This window comes from Opisthocomus hoazin, chromosome Z (assembly GCF_030867145.1).
Source record: "Opisthocomus hoazin isolate bOpiHoa1 chromosome Z, bOpiHoa1.hap1, whole genome shotgun sequence".
Lineage (NCBI taxonomy): Eukaryota > Metazoa > Chordata > Aves > Opisthocomiformes > Opisthocomidae > Opisthocomus > Opisthocomus hoazin.
The window spans coordinates 7,667,476-7,682,134 of NC_134454.1; the positions used below are offsets into that span (position 1 = coordinate 7,667,476).

At 45.0% G+C, this 14,659-nt stretch overlaps 1 protein-coding gene across 5 annotated transcripts in view; it reads left to right on the top strand.

Moving 5' to 3' along the window:
• The first annotated feature begins 13,073 nt into the window (after positions 1–13,073).
• RFX3 (regulatory factor X3) overlaps positions 13,074–14,659 on the top strand; it is a 147,001-nt gene continuing 145,415 nt past the window's right edge. For 3 of the 5 annotated variants that reach the window (XM_075410677.1, XM_075410678.1, XM_075410681.1), the window contains exon 1: positions 13,337–13,557. In XM_075410677.1, the coding sequence (XP_075266792.1) occupies positions 13,437–13,557 (121 nt within the window). In that variant the 5' untranslated portion in view covers positions 13,337–13,436. Of the gene's footprint in view, positions 13,156–13,336; positions 13,562–14,659 lie in introns of those variants that run through there. The other 2 variants (XM_075410679.1, XM_075410680.1) reach the window with 2 other exon arrangements.

Sequence of the window (14,659 nt, forward strand, 5' to 3'; positions counted from 1 at the left end):
ACGTGTGCTAAATTAGTGCAGAGCTGAATTACAGTAAACAGGTATTCTTAGAAGTTAAGTTGATGCTAAGATGCTCGCTACAGGTTTTTGTTTTTAATTAAATGAGGATGGTAATTACCAGCACTGTCTGTCATTCTTTGTGTGGGGGAGGACAGGGAATATAAACCGGGCACTGTGAAATGCTGCTAAGAGATATGAAGTGTGAGGAGCAAAAGAAATATTGGAAAATGTACACTAGGAGCCTAAAGTGAGAAGAAGAGGTGAGTAAATGAGATACAGGAGCACAAAGAAGAAAAAACCGCGAAACTATTAGAGGCAAAACCAAGTAAAATGTTGTAAGAGACTCATTGTGTTTAGGAGGATGGAAAGGCAGCTCCTTTGTCTTGAAAAAGCTGGGGATTAAAAGAGTTGTCCTTCAGCAACAATAGAAAATGTCTCACACCTACTTTAAGGCTGTATTTTCACCTTTAAAAGTTACTTCATTTTAGGGAACATGTGGCTCAGGAAGAATATTTGCAAAGGTAAACTGAAGCTGCACAAGCACATCCACTTTTAAAATCTTGAAAATTTCAAACCCAGTCTTTTGGCAGTGCTGACTAGTTGTTTTCACGTGGCTAGGCTGGTAATACTACTTTTAGAAATCAGCACCCATGAATGCCATTATAGAGACAAGTAGTGTGTAAAAGATCTGAAAAAACATTTTCTTATCATCTGTTTCTTTGATTTCACCTTTTCTCTGCAGTTTGTGACATACTGTTACTCCTGTGAAAGTGGAAATATTACTACTAAAATAACGTTCTCCTATAGCAGACACCTTCTGGCTGGTTAACCTGCTAAGAAAAAAGTAATGATACACTGTTGTGCTGCTAAATATCTCTTTCTACATTAGCTTTCCAAAGGTAAAAATAGATAAAATTGTTCTAGCAGCATCAGGACTACTGAAGTTTAGTTTCCTACATAGTTTTGCTGGAAGTCTCTTAAACACTCTGCCACTAGCTATTTTCACCTCACAATGCTGACATACAATTTTTTTACTCTAACTCCTATAAATGCTGCTATTAGGGGCAAACAGGGGGCTGGCGGGCTGTACAAACACTGACCTGCCAGGCAGCTGGTGCCTCACAACTGCTGGCCTTGCCAAGCAGGAAGGGTCAGGACTGAGTTTCCCCCAGTTTCTCCTGGCAGAGGACGCAGTAGAATCTGTACATCCATTTTTGGAGGCTAAAAGAGCCATTGGCAACATATTTGGTTTGATTGTTCCCTACCCTGTCATTTGATGGTGCTGATCCAGGATACTGTGGCAGTATTTTTTTTGCAGCCATAAAATAGGTGTTGATTACATCTCATATATATTTCCAGTAGCTTTTTGCATTAAACAGACACCTTGGCAAAACTGCAACTATCAAAACTCAAAATGCTTCCTTACACCCTTGCTGCATTTTCAGAACTAGTTGGTGCTCAGCACTACCATTTCCTTAATGCCTGTATAGTATTGATACTTGCTAGTTACATACACATAGTTATTTCAAAACACCAGAAAATGGGATGCATTATTTCCTTCTTAACCTGCACAGAGAAGTTACAATATGAGGTTTCAGGGGTAAAAACAGGCTTTTCAGTGTTTTAGAAACAGCAGAGGCAGAACTGGCAGAAACCACCTACGTCCTTAAGGGCAGCTTTCCATTATTTAAGCTTCACATGTTATGGAACCTCAGTGCAGAAGGCTTGACCGTTTTATGCTTAGTTTGCTTTGGACTGATCTAAGAACTCCAATTTTCTCATATTTGAAAATCCATTCTCAGATCTCAGAATGACTTTGAGACAATATTAGACACCCTTGGGGAGGCTTCCTGAAAGCGCTGAGCTGGCTTCCCTGTTCTCCCCTTACTATTCCAACAACTGCTGATTAGAAAAAGGACTTGTGTGCCTGGGTGCAGTCACTGTCTGTAGAGATTTGCTCACACAAACGCTCCTTACAGAAAAAGAATATTCAGGTTACTTGCAGCATTACGCATTCAAAATTTCAGTGTAACTTTTTTATTCCCAGGCACTGCCAGGCAGACTTGGTGGGGCAATGGAGGGGGCTAAGAGAATGGTGCCTTGCTAATATAACAGTCCGCAATGGTGGCAGCACGTTACCATCCACAGTGCAGCTGCTCAGCCCTTCAGTATCACACAGGCACTTTCCTCTTCTGCTTTCAGTTATTTCTTGTCACTGTTAAATACTACTCAGCCTCTGCCTTGCTACCACTGTAGCCGCTCATGCTTTAGTTGGCCATTGTCAAAATATTTCCTAAGAAGGCATAAACACATGCCAGTAAGGACAGAAAGGTAAGGAGCACTGAAGAAAGTCAATGCCTGGGAAAGTACCTTCTGCAGTGGCTAAATGCACACTGGGCTGCCCCCAAACCATTTGTTTCCTCTTCAAGCATAAAAACAAGAAAACACTGCGAAACCTCAGGCTCTCCTTTTAATCCTTTTCTCTTTTGGGGCAACAGTCACTGGGCTTTTCTCTCAGTAAATGAATGGGAACTCCTACAGTGCTAACATGCACCTGTGAAGGCTAGCTTTTCTTCCTCTCTTGTCTAGTTCTTCCCCCACCTCTTACACTGCTTATGAGATCTCCAGGGTTCACTCTGCATCCTGCGTCTTGTCTGTACACACAGAGTCCTTGTCTAATAAAAAAGATACCATATTATTAAGTCATTTTTCAGATAGGATTGTATTTTAATTATTGGTATAAACTGGAATTTTATTTGGTGTACAGTGAAAAGATCATACTTTGAAATTAACTATGGTGCTAAGTAAACTAATAACTTCATAGATTTCCTAAGAATGAAGACCAGAGGCTTAATGAAAAGGGCGAACACCAGCGAAATTACTTTTTATGTTTTGATTAAATTTATTTGAGCCCAGACAAGGAAAATGCAATATATATTGAGGGAAGAATCCAATAGAATAACATTAATTTTGCATCATATATTAAAATAAAAAATAGAAAATGTGGAAAAATTTATTTTCAGCCAAAATTGGCTGTAGAGGAATAATCCTGAAATCTCCAAGGAATTCATCCCCCTCACCCAAGAATAAAAAAAAAGAGACTGAGAAGGGAAAACATGCAACGTAATTATAAAGGAAGCATTATTGTGTGAGAACTTGTAAAAAGAAAACATTCTAGTACTGAAAATATGACACCTTATAAGAAAATACATAATAGAATTAATGTGTATTTTTTCAGTAGTTACTTTCTAGAATCCCCTTATTAAGTATTTCCCTCAGGTACTGATAAAGTACATAAACATGTAAACTAAATTTGTCTGAAAGCATTCTCCTGGCTCTTTGGGTTTGCAAACAAACAGAGAAGTACATATAATCATATCTGAGTGTTCTAAAACTCAGATAGCCTAATTGTCTATGAAAGTACATGACTACACAATTATGTCTTATGTTTATTCTTCTGATATTCCCTACAAAAAACAAGTTGAAAGAATATTAAAATTGTTAAGTTATGCTCAGAATTCCAGAAATGTCAGAATCAAACTTTAATTTTAAACTTAGAGCTGCCTCAGTAGCTCAACTATCATGCCAAAATCTTTACATACAAAAGGTGGGGATAGGGATAGAAGGACAACCCCACACCCCAACATTCATAATCACCATAGTGTCTTTGCTGTTCTAACAGCAACATGCAATATAGGCATCCTGTAACTAAGGGTAACACACAGCAGAACAGTACCACGTACCTAAAGAGGCAAAGGGTAATAAGCTACAATAGGTAAAAAATGTGTCACATAACAGATTTTGCTATTTTATTTTCTTCTGTTTCTATCCTTGAAGTTACACCTGCTACAAAATTGTCTGCCAAGATCCTCACCATCAAAAAGCATTACACCTCCTGCTGATCAATTTATTTTTTCTTGTCTGCATTTAGGTTTTGCTTTAGGACATACTCTCTGCCCCTTCCTACAGGCCTTTTCATTCTGATTTGCAGAAAGTGGTATCTTCATGCTGTTTTTTCTCCCCTTCCCAGGATTTTGCTCTCAAATACCCAGTGATTAATGGTGAGCACCGGGAATCAGCCAAGTGCCACATGGCTTTGTTGGTTCATGTTGTTACTTTATCAGGATGAAAGGCTTAAGTGCACAACACTGTGAACTGTTCATAGGCTGAGATCTGCACGGGTTTCAGCCTTCAGGAGAGACAGTGAATCTCTCCTACGGCAACTCAATCTTCCTGTGAGCTGCACGGGCACCCCCCAATATGCAAGCCAGGACCCTAGCTTCTGCTTTTGATAGATTTTGCACAATCACTTTTGCAACATTTATGTTCCTGTGTGGCTCTAACTGAAAATGCCTTTCCTTCCACCACGACTCTCTTTTTCCATTGCCTGGACAAGAGTTACCCACAATTTCAGCCAAATTCCTTCTGTTGACAATGAAACTATGAATGTCTACACTTGTAAAAAAATGAGGGCTTTTGGACTGCCTGCTAAAATTGCTTCTTGACTTTCTGCAGCCACTGAACACAACTTGCAGGTTGTACTTGGTGAATGGGCACAAAGATAGCAACAGTGCCTGATCCTTGGTATCATGAAGCTCAGAGAGGAACTTTGCCATGAAATTTCTGCTTGTAAGTAGTGCCTTATAAACTTGTGTAATAATTATCTAGTTACAGACGAAGTTAAATATTCTTACCAAGGTATGGGATATGAGGACCCAAATTTCTTGATCTTCTGTTGGCTCAGCGTGTGATCCTGGACAAAATCTTCCTCATGATTCTATTTTCCTGTCTTCAAAAACTATGTTTGTTCTCCTTTGCATGATAACATTCTATTTGAATAGACACTGAAGTTGGCAGTGAGCAAGTTGCACCATCTAGATCTTACTGTTCCCCCTACATCCTGCCAAAAATAAAAGATAAAACATGCTACAGTTACTTGAAATAACTTCTAATTTGTGCTACATCCACTTAATCACGGTCATTTTAAAACACATTCATCTAAAACCTTACATGAAATTCTGTAGAATGGATGTCTAAATTCAGAAATTATGCCCTTATTTCCTTAAAAGTGATGGAAAGTAAGACTGCATTCTTATCCCATATATTGCATTTAGTATCTTGCGAACTATGGTCCAAGTACTGAAGTGCAATAGGATTTCTGTGATCAAAGGTTAAGAAAATACCTCATCCATCATGAAACTGCCAGTTACTTGATGCTCCAAAGCATCAATATGCAATAAATGTAAGGCCTGAAACAAGAACTGGTGACCAGAGAGAATGTTGAGATAGCTCACACAATTGGAGTGCTCCAATGGGCACATGCAGGGTCTGTAGGAAGCACAGGCTGGGAAGGTGAGCAGGGTACATCATCTTTTACGTGAGAGAGCATTGGGGATGCATGGATCTCTGCCTTTGGATGGATGATGAGGTGGCTGGGAGCTGATGGGTAAGGATTAGTGGGCAGGAGTAAAGAACCTGATGGGCGGAGTAAAGAAGACAGACCCAGACTCCTCTTGGTGGTCCCCAGTGACAGAAGCAGCAGCAGTGGGCACAAATCAAAACACACAAAATTTCATTTAAACGTGAGAAGAAACTTTTTTTACCATGAGAGTGGTTGAACATTGGAACAGGTTGCTCAGAGAAGCTGTTAAGTCTCCAGCTCTGGAAATACTCGAACTTGACAGGACATGACCCTGAGCAACCTGCTGTGGCTGAGCTGTTCTGGGCAGGGAGGGGACTGGGCGCTCTCCAGAGGTGCCAGCCAGCCTCAGTGCTTCTGCAGTTCTGTGGACGGAACCTCAGTGAGGTTCAATGGCAGCACAGCACAGTTCGACAAACAAGAATTGGTCACGCTTTGCTGCTGCCAATATTGTCTCAGCTAAAAGGAACAGGTTCTGAAATTCGTATTTAGCAAATATCAGGAGCACATGGAATAGAGAGCTGTAGTCTTTAATTTTATACATCGTGTGCTTTGAGCAAACTCAGATGGCACTTGGGGAAACAAAAGGATTTAGCCTGAAGAGGGATGAGACCAAAATTTATTTCTGCATCCATCTTCTAACAGCCGTCTGAATCACTTTTCTTGACTGTTCACTTTTTGCCTTGAGTTTTGGCCTCTGCCTCCCCTAGCTGTTGTGGCAGGAGGACACGGTACCCTAGACTCCCCTGTACTGGCTTGCCTGCTGTGCTGCCACACCATACCCCTGCCTGTCATTCCCATGGCCAGCAGCCTGGTGAGGGGGCTCTGCACACCCAGGGTGCTCCTGCTTACTCTGGCCCATGGGTACCCACGTGGCTGGTCTCACATTGCTGGGGTCCCTTGCTGAGGAATGCTCTCAGCAGGGAAGGAGTTCACACCCATGACTGTCAAAGCACTGGAGCCTACTTCACCCCTAGGTTGATGAGCCAAGGTTATGGAGCAGGCTGCTGGCAGCACCTGCACTTGCCCTGATTATCAAGCTCTTGGAAATATTACTTCTGCTCTTCCTGCCTCCTTCTGCTTTAAACAAGCATCAGGTTTGTCACAGTCCAGCAGCCCATGTCCCCCAGTCAGCCTCCTGGGACAGCCCTTTTGGGTAGTCACAGCCCACCTTGCTTGACCACTCTTGCTGGGACAGACACATCTGCCTCCGTTTCACAGCCCTGCAGCCACCACCAATGGCCACAACCAGCATCTTCACTGGCTCCTCACCTCCACAAACAGACCCATGCCTGGTTTGCTGGGGTGCAGCTCACAGCCAGTGAGGAGCAGCAATGGCTCTCGCAAAGACAGATGTGCCTAAAGCTGCCCCGATGTCAGGCGGAGTGTTGTAACCCAAGTATTTGCAAGGCAGCCTACAAGCCTGTGGTGCAGTTGTGCTAGCCCTGAGTACCGTGTAGGATCAGTCTCCATGAGAGGTATCATAAGACAGCGAAAATGAGCTGAGGAACATCACAGGGCGTCAGTCAGGTACACGGGACTCTGCCTGCATGGAAGGGGTCATACACTTTTGAGTATTTTTACAGGCTTGTAATTTGGGATGCTACCAGGAAGGAAAAATACATCCCAAAATAGCAAGGGATTTTAAGCTTTAGTATGTAACAGGTTTTGACTTTGACAGTTTTGATTGTACAAATTAGGAAAGAAATGAAAATACACATAAGAGGTTTGACTAAATGTTTTCTCTAGGCTCACTGCAATGGAGGAAAAAAGTGTCATGAAAAACTGCATATATTTATACCAAAAGCAGGCCACAATGCCCTTGATTGTACACCACAATTTCCACTGCAAATTTGTTTTTTCATAACAACGTATATATTTGGCTAACTGACTCAATATGCAAAGCGTTATATCACAAACAAAGGCTGGTGCTTCAAAAATGCCCAGCCTACCAAAAGATGATACTGGTCTACTGTATCCCAGCCCAGTGATGAAGTTTCCCCATTTGACTTCAACAAAGAAATCAAATCTATTTAAACAAGTGGATGATTTGGTTTATAAGTGCATGCTGAATTTAAATGAAGATCTAGTAGGTATATGTTCTTGAAGGTGGATAGTTGTAGTAGAGAAGCTCTCTATTAAATTTTCAAAATTCATCTGCAAAATTATCCACTCATGGAGTAGATAGTACAGTTCTCACAAAGAGTACTGTGTGTTGCATTCTCAAAAGACATTCATTTACTACTCTAGCTGTCTGAACTTTTTTCTAGATAGGGCCATGCTCACTTGGTCTTCACAGTGGCTACGAAGTGCAGCCACGGTCTGGTGAAGTCAAAGACTTGCACTAATTCCGCAGGACACCAGAGTGCAGAAAGTGACAATTAATTACTTAATCCTTTGTCACTGTCTGGAGTGGATTGATTTAATCAGAACAGATCAAGGAGATAATTCCATCCAACCCACAGACTTTTCTGCCATGGACTTTGAGCATAAAGGAGAAATTTTAAAGCCTCATGTGTGGTCAGACAGCTGAACACCTTCTTTAGTGTCTGTACAAAACCCAGTGCTTAGACTCAGGAACCCCTGGCATTGCCACTTCTACAAAGGTCATTAATGTGGCACTGTTCCCTGACATTAGAAAGTTGGAGCAAGATTTCTGTAGAAATTGTTTAAATGACTAGACTAACTCTGGTTAAACAACTACAGAACCCGAATTCAGTAATCAAAGGAATTTCTTCCAGGATTAGGGCTCGAGATTTTAATCACTGTCCTAAGGAAAAGTGGATTTTCAGTGCCTGGTATAATCTCAGAATTCATATGGCAATGAAACAAATCTGTATTTGTTTACTTAAGATACAATGTGACATAACATATGCCTACTCAGTGTTTTTTAAGTTTGTTACATCAGATACTGAAGAATAATTAATTTCTTTATTACTGGATTATTTTTACTCATTATACAGGTAAAGCTGCTCTAGGAATACACCCCCGTATGATTTTAAAAATCATTACTGACACTTCTGTGTATGATACTGGTTTATTACAAACCCTGTGTAACCAAACATGTTGAGCTTCTAAATTAACTATGGATATGCCTACTACAGCATTTTAGTTCATATCAACAGTGCATTGTCAAGGCAAATCTCTCATCGCCGCCACTCAGCTGTGCTTTGATTCTCTTCATGATGCAATCTTGGTGCATGCAAACTTCACACGCCTTTTCAAGGTACCTTTCCAATGCAACAAAACTGGAAGAAGCATTCCACAAGTGCACATAATATGTTTCAGCTGCTAATGTGGATGTAGGACCCTCAATTCAGTGAGTGGGCTGCACGCCCTTAAGTCCTCCAGTGCACAGCAAGCACAGAGGTAGCAGCAGAAAGCTCTCAGCATGTACAGCTTATGCCACATCCTGGAGTGCTTTTCACACACATAAAAGGCCAGGTGTCACCAGTTTTACATTTGCTCCCTACGGTCACCTTTACCGTCAGTTCTTGCCATATTATTCCTTCCTCATCCCTGCAAATGATGGTACTGTCCATGTCTTCTATGTCTCGGAATTGTCAACAGGGTGCCACACGGGAAACTACATGGAATCCAGAAAAGCGCAGTTCTTGTAAAGCAGTGGGGATAGGCAGGCCGCAGTACCAGGCAGGTACCACACTGATGGTCTGCCAGTGATCGTCTTATCAACCACTGGTAAGAGGACCAGCAGCTAGGGTAAAATATAATACAAAACGATGAAGTAATTGCTATGTGGAAAAGACAAACTTATCTTCATCAGAACCCAGGAATTCCAGAGCAGTATGGCAATACTGCCCATATGACAGAGAACCTAGCAGACCACGAGGTGGGCGCACTGCTGAGCCTCCTGCCCACGAAAGCGCTGTGGCCATCTGTTCCCACCCCCAAGGTCAAACATGGAGGTTGCACTGGTAGCTGAGTCAGTAGAGAAAAAGGACTCCCAGTTCCTCAGCTATGCGGTACAGATTGATAGAGGAGTCCTGGTGTTCCTGAATGAACAGCAAGGTCACGTGGCCAGCAGATCAAGGGAGGGGATTCTGCCCCTCTGCTCTGCTCTGGCGAGACCTCACCTGGAGTCCTGCATCCAGCTCTGGAGCCCCCAGCACAGGAAAGACATGGACCTGTTGGCGCGGGTCCAGAGGAGGGCCACAAAAATCAGCTGAGGGCTGGAGCACTTCTCCTGTGAGAACAGGCTGAGAGAGTTGGGGCTGTTCAGCCCGGAGAAGAGAAGGCTGCAGGGCAGACCTTACTGGGGCCTTTCAGTACTTAAAGAGGGCTTATAAAAAAGATGGGAACAAACTTATTAGCAGGATAGGACAGGGGGTAATTGTTTTAAACTAAAAGAGGGTAGATTCAGACTAGACATAAGGAAGACATTTTTTACAATGAGGGTGGTGAGACACTAGAACAGGTTGTCCAGAGAGGTGGTAGATGCCCCATCCCTGGAAACACTAGGTGTCAGGCTGGATGGGGCTCTGAGCATCCTGGTCTAGCCGAAGACGTCCCTGCTTATTGCAGGGGGGATGGACTAGATGACCTTTAAAGGCCCCTTCCAACCCAAACTATTCTACAGTTCTGTGATTCTGTGAAACTCCAGGACGCTACCTGAAGAAGAAAAGCCAACATAAAAAAGCACACACTGTCCATGCAAACAGCAGGGGACCAACCCTATGGTCCACGCCAACCTCACCTACGTGAGCAGTACCTCACGTACCTGAGCAACTTCTGTCCAACTCTGTTTTAGCTCACTGGTGAAAAACTTCGATTATAGTCTGATTATTCCTTATCCACATAAGAAGGCATAATTATTTTGAGATACACAGTATGTTCTGCATCTAAATATAAAATACAAGGCTTTTAACAATACAACAACTTTTAATCAGTAGCACTTTCATATTTCAGTTTGGCAGGTTGTTTAATACTGTCATTAGTTACAGAAGTTCTGTGAAGTGAATGTTTTTATTGATTATCTCACAATGAGTAACTTTTGACACGTTCAGAAAAAGAGATCATCTCTTAAAAATTTAAGATCAGACATGTTCTTTGATAAAGATCAAATCAATAAAATTTTGAGAATTTGTAGACATGTATTTGAAATTATTTGAAATACAACTTCAGTTCCCGTTAGGCCCTGACCAGTCTAAGTGGGCACCTCTGCAAATTAATTTCATAGTTGGAAGTATCAAAACATTGAAGTGATTAAATATTTCCCTGTAACAAAAGTAGCTAGTACCCTCTATCTGACACAGCAAGTGATCATGTATTTATAGACTGAAATGCTGGTATAGACTAACATATTCTCCAAATATACCGGCTCAAGGAAAGAAGTATAGTGATATTTATATGTGTATACTTTAAATTTCTGCCAAGTCCTGAAATAGGTTTGATTTTTTCTTTCCAAACAGACAGACACTTGAAGTTCCATGATTTGAGAAGGCACATCAACAGCCCAGGGCTTTTATCCTTCAGCTTTGCGACATTTAGCACAGCTCACCCTGTTCATCTTGCCAAGCAAACAAGCATGCAAGTGACAACCGACACAACAGAAAAGACAATACAGTATCAAGAAGTAAAATACTTAAGATCAACACTTTCTTTAGCAACATGAATGAGATGAATATTGCTAAAGCTTTACATGGAACTAAGTCACATCACTCTGGCAACAATTTTCTGGTAAAACTAACTCAGTGTCCACACCCCTTTTTGTCCTTTACGTTGTTCACATGAAATTTAAAATTCAGTCAAAACACAAATCCTCAAACCTTTCAATCTACTACCAGCTAACTAACACTACCTGTTTTTGCTGGACAGATAGAATGAAAGTTGCATACCAAAATATCTTTTACCTTTAAATGAATTGACTAAATGCATTGCTGTGTATTGTTACTAAATTAGATTGCTTATGGACGTGTCTCATCTTCAGGTTTCTGACTGACAAGGCTACTGTTGTGAGTGCGAGCTCTTAAAACACCCAGACATTCACTGAAGTTTAAGATCCCACCAGAGCAGTTACTAGTTTAGCATCTCAGGAAGATTAGGTTCCACAACAGAAAATAGTAAGGCATAGCTTCAGCTGTAGAAGTGCAGAGTTTTATTAATTCAAGATGTTTCTGCTATAGTCTTAAAGCTCTGTCAGTTACAGTTTTATTTTTATATACTTCCAGATTTTTCAGTATTTTCTTAAATAGTTATGGCTACGATGGTTAGTTACACAGGGCCTTGAAAATCACAGTAGATCTGTTACTGTTTTGAAAACGCTTCTGTGATATGTAAGAGCAATTGCATTCTGTTCCTGGAGGGACAGGTGTAGTAGAGTGGTTGCCGGGTATGCAAGGCCAACGTTAGGCGCTTATAGTGACAGGTATGAGAAAGATGTCAAAATTGTTAAAACTGTGTGTTGGAAACAGAACATGTGAGGATATAGACCTGTACAGAGGAAACGGTCATGAGGGAATTACAGGGTTTATGTAGATTACAGGCAAGCATTACTGGCTACACGAACAGCAGCAGCTGCCTGTAACGCTGTAGAGATACTTCGCAGGCTAGCGAAGAGCTGCAGATGAGGATGCACTGGGACTACAGAGATACACAGCAGCGGCCATTAGATGCGTGGGCAGGTGCATAGCCAGAAACCCACCTACACCTCCACGCCACCTGGCTCCCAAGCACACACCTAAAGCGGACAGAGACGCAAGCCGTCAGAAGGAGACCCACCGGTCTCCGCAGCCCTGCGTCAGCACCAGACCCACGACCTCCACGGCCCCACTGGCCGCGCAAGGGGTTGAGGCCCACCCAAGGCCAAGCAGGCCCAGGGCGGCCACCGGGCACCCCAGGGCCTTGGCCCGGCCACAGCTCAGCCATGCGCCTCCCCGCCGGAGGATCCCATGGCGGACAGGGCCACCGCGGAGCCGCAGGACTGCAGGCCCTGTCGCCGCCGTCCCTCCCGCCTTAAAATGGCGGCAGCCGGGCAGCTCCCCCACCGCCAGCGGCTCCTCGCTGCCATTTTCCGAGGGGAGGAGGCGTGGGGCGCCCATCACAGGCGGCGGTGGAAGGGGCACAGCAGCCGCCGCTGGGCCCAGCCGCCGGCCCGGCCCGGCCCGGCCCGGCCCGCCGCCGGCTCCCTCGCGCGCCGGCGGACATCCCACGACCCCCGCGGCGGCCTAGCGCGAGGCAGCCGTACCCCGCGCTCCCCACCCGCCGGAAGTGGCGTCAGGCGGCTGCGGGCCCGTCGCAGGCAGCACCCGCTCGGCCACGCCCCTCGCCCCGGGCCTCGCCCCGGTACCTGCCGGTACCCGCCGGTACCCGCCGCCGCCCCGCCGGCCCCGCGCCTGCCGCCCCGCGCCGGCACGGGAGCCCAGGCCGTGCCCGGCTGAGCTGAGGGAGCCGCCCGCGCCCGCCCCGGCGCCGTCCGTTAAGGCAGACCCCGCCTCTTCCGGGCCTCTCCGGCTGGGCCGCCGCCTCCGCCTCCCTCGCTCGCGCTCCCTTTTGTGAGTTATAGCAACCGTTGCCTTGTGAATCAAGCGCCATAGTCACCGTAGTCCTGGCGACTGTTACCCATCAACAACAACCGCTCCTCTCCTGCTCCTCCTCCTCCTCCCGCCGCTGCTCCTCACCCCCTTCCTCACCGTCACCCACAACAACAACAACAACAACAACCGCCACCTCCGCCAGCAGCGACAGCGGGAACGCCGCCGCAGCCCGCCTCAGCCCAGGTGAGTGCGCTCGTCGGGCGCAGGCCGGCCCTCCCTCCCTCCGCTCTTCCTCCCCCCAGCCGCTGCCTCCCCCCCCCCGCGTCCTCGCCGCATCCGGGCCGACGCTGCTCCCTTGGGCTGCGCGCGTGGTTGCGGTGCAGCGAGGGGGGGGGGGGGGGGGGGGGACGGGACCCGGCTCGCCCTCCCGGCTCCCCCGCCTTCCCTCCCCCCCCGCCTCCCCGGCCCCGCCGCCGCCGCGTGCGCTTCGGTTGGGGAGCGCGTTCGTGAGAGGGGCGGTTGGGATGGGGGTGTCCGTTGGGCGGGCAGCGGAGCTGGCCGCGGTGCGGAGCGAGGAGGAGAGGCTTGGCGGTGACGGGGACGTAGGCACGCTGCCGGGACCTCCAGGACAATCGCCTGGATGCGGTGGGTACGCGTCTGCCTCGGTCTCTCGTGTGCGCGGATGGGGGAATGTCGAAACCGGGGAGCGAGGCTCCGGTCACGGCCTAAGGTTACTTTAACACCCTCCCCACCCCACTCCCCCTACCCCCCCCACCCCCCCCTAAAAAAAAAAAAAAAAAACCAACACAAAAACAAAAAACCGCGGGGGCGGGAGAAAAGATGCAGCCAGAAACGGATGCTATAGCACGCCAAGGAGTAGGGGGTGTTTTTCCCCTTTCCGTTACAGGGGCCTTGTTCTGATTTGATGCGACTGCTAAATGTTGCGGATTTTTGTGAACTTGTTGTATCTTTTAATGATACGCTCGTGCTATCGGTCATATCAGTCGCTTTTCTGGGCTTCGTGTGGCCATGTATTTTTTTCTTGTATTTGTAGTTAATGGTTCTGCTTATTTTAGTGCAAGCTGTATTTTCTTTGTACGGTGAAGTGGGTTTTTTTTGTTTATTCCATACTTCTACCCATACACACACAGAGTAGCAGGTTTTTTTCTTCTTTCACTTCTTCTGCAGAGGATTATTTTTTAAATGATGATTTCATACAGCCACTGTAGTATGGAACAGTGCATGTCTAGAGCTAGTTTATGCACGGTGAGTTGTGTTCAAGTGGAGAGAATCCATTTCAGTTTCCTGAAACTCTCCATAATGAAGGAAATCCAAGATAGTGACTGTGAGTTTGTGTGCTGAGCAGCAAAGAAAGGAGAAGACGAGAAACAGGATAAGAAGTCTTTGTGATTGTTACTACTGTATTGCAAGGGTACGTTTGGGAAAGAGGGAAGAGGCAGCCTTTTACCTCTCAAGGAGCTGTAGTAGAAATTGTGTTATTAATGAGAACGTTTTGCATTTTTTCTTTCTATCCGTAATGCTTGTTTTCTTCATAATTTTGGTGGTTGCTTAGTAAGATCTAAAAATTTGTGTTGTCAGTGGCGACAAATCATGCTTTCTGTACTTTTTTAATACTTTCGGATAAAATGAATTTTTGGCATCTATTATGGCAATGAAATTGTCTTTTAACATCCCTGTATCTGTTTGCACTCTCTTTGACTTCTCAAAATATGTGTCATTGTGGCAA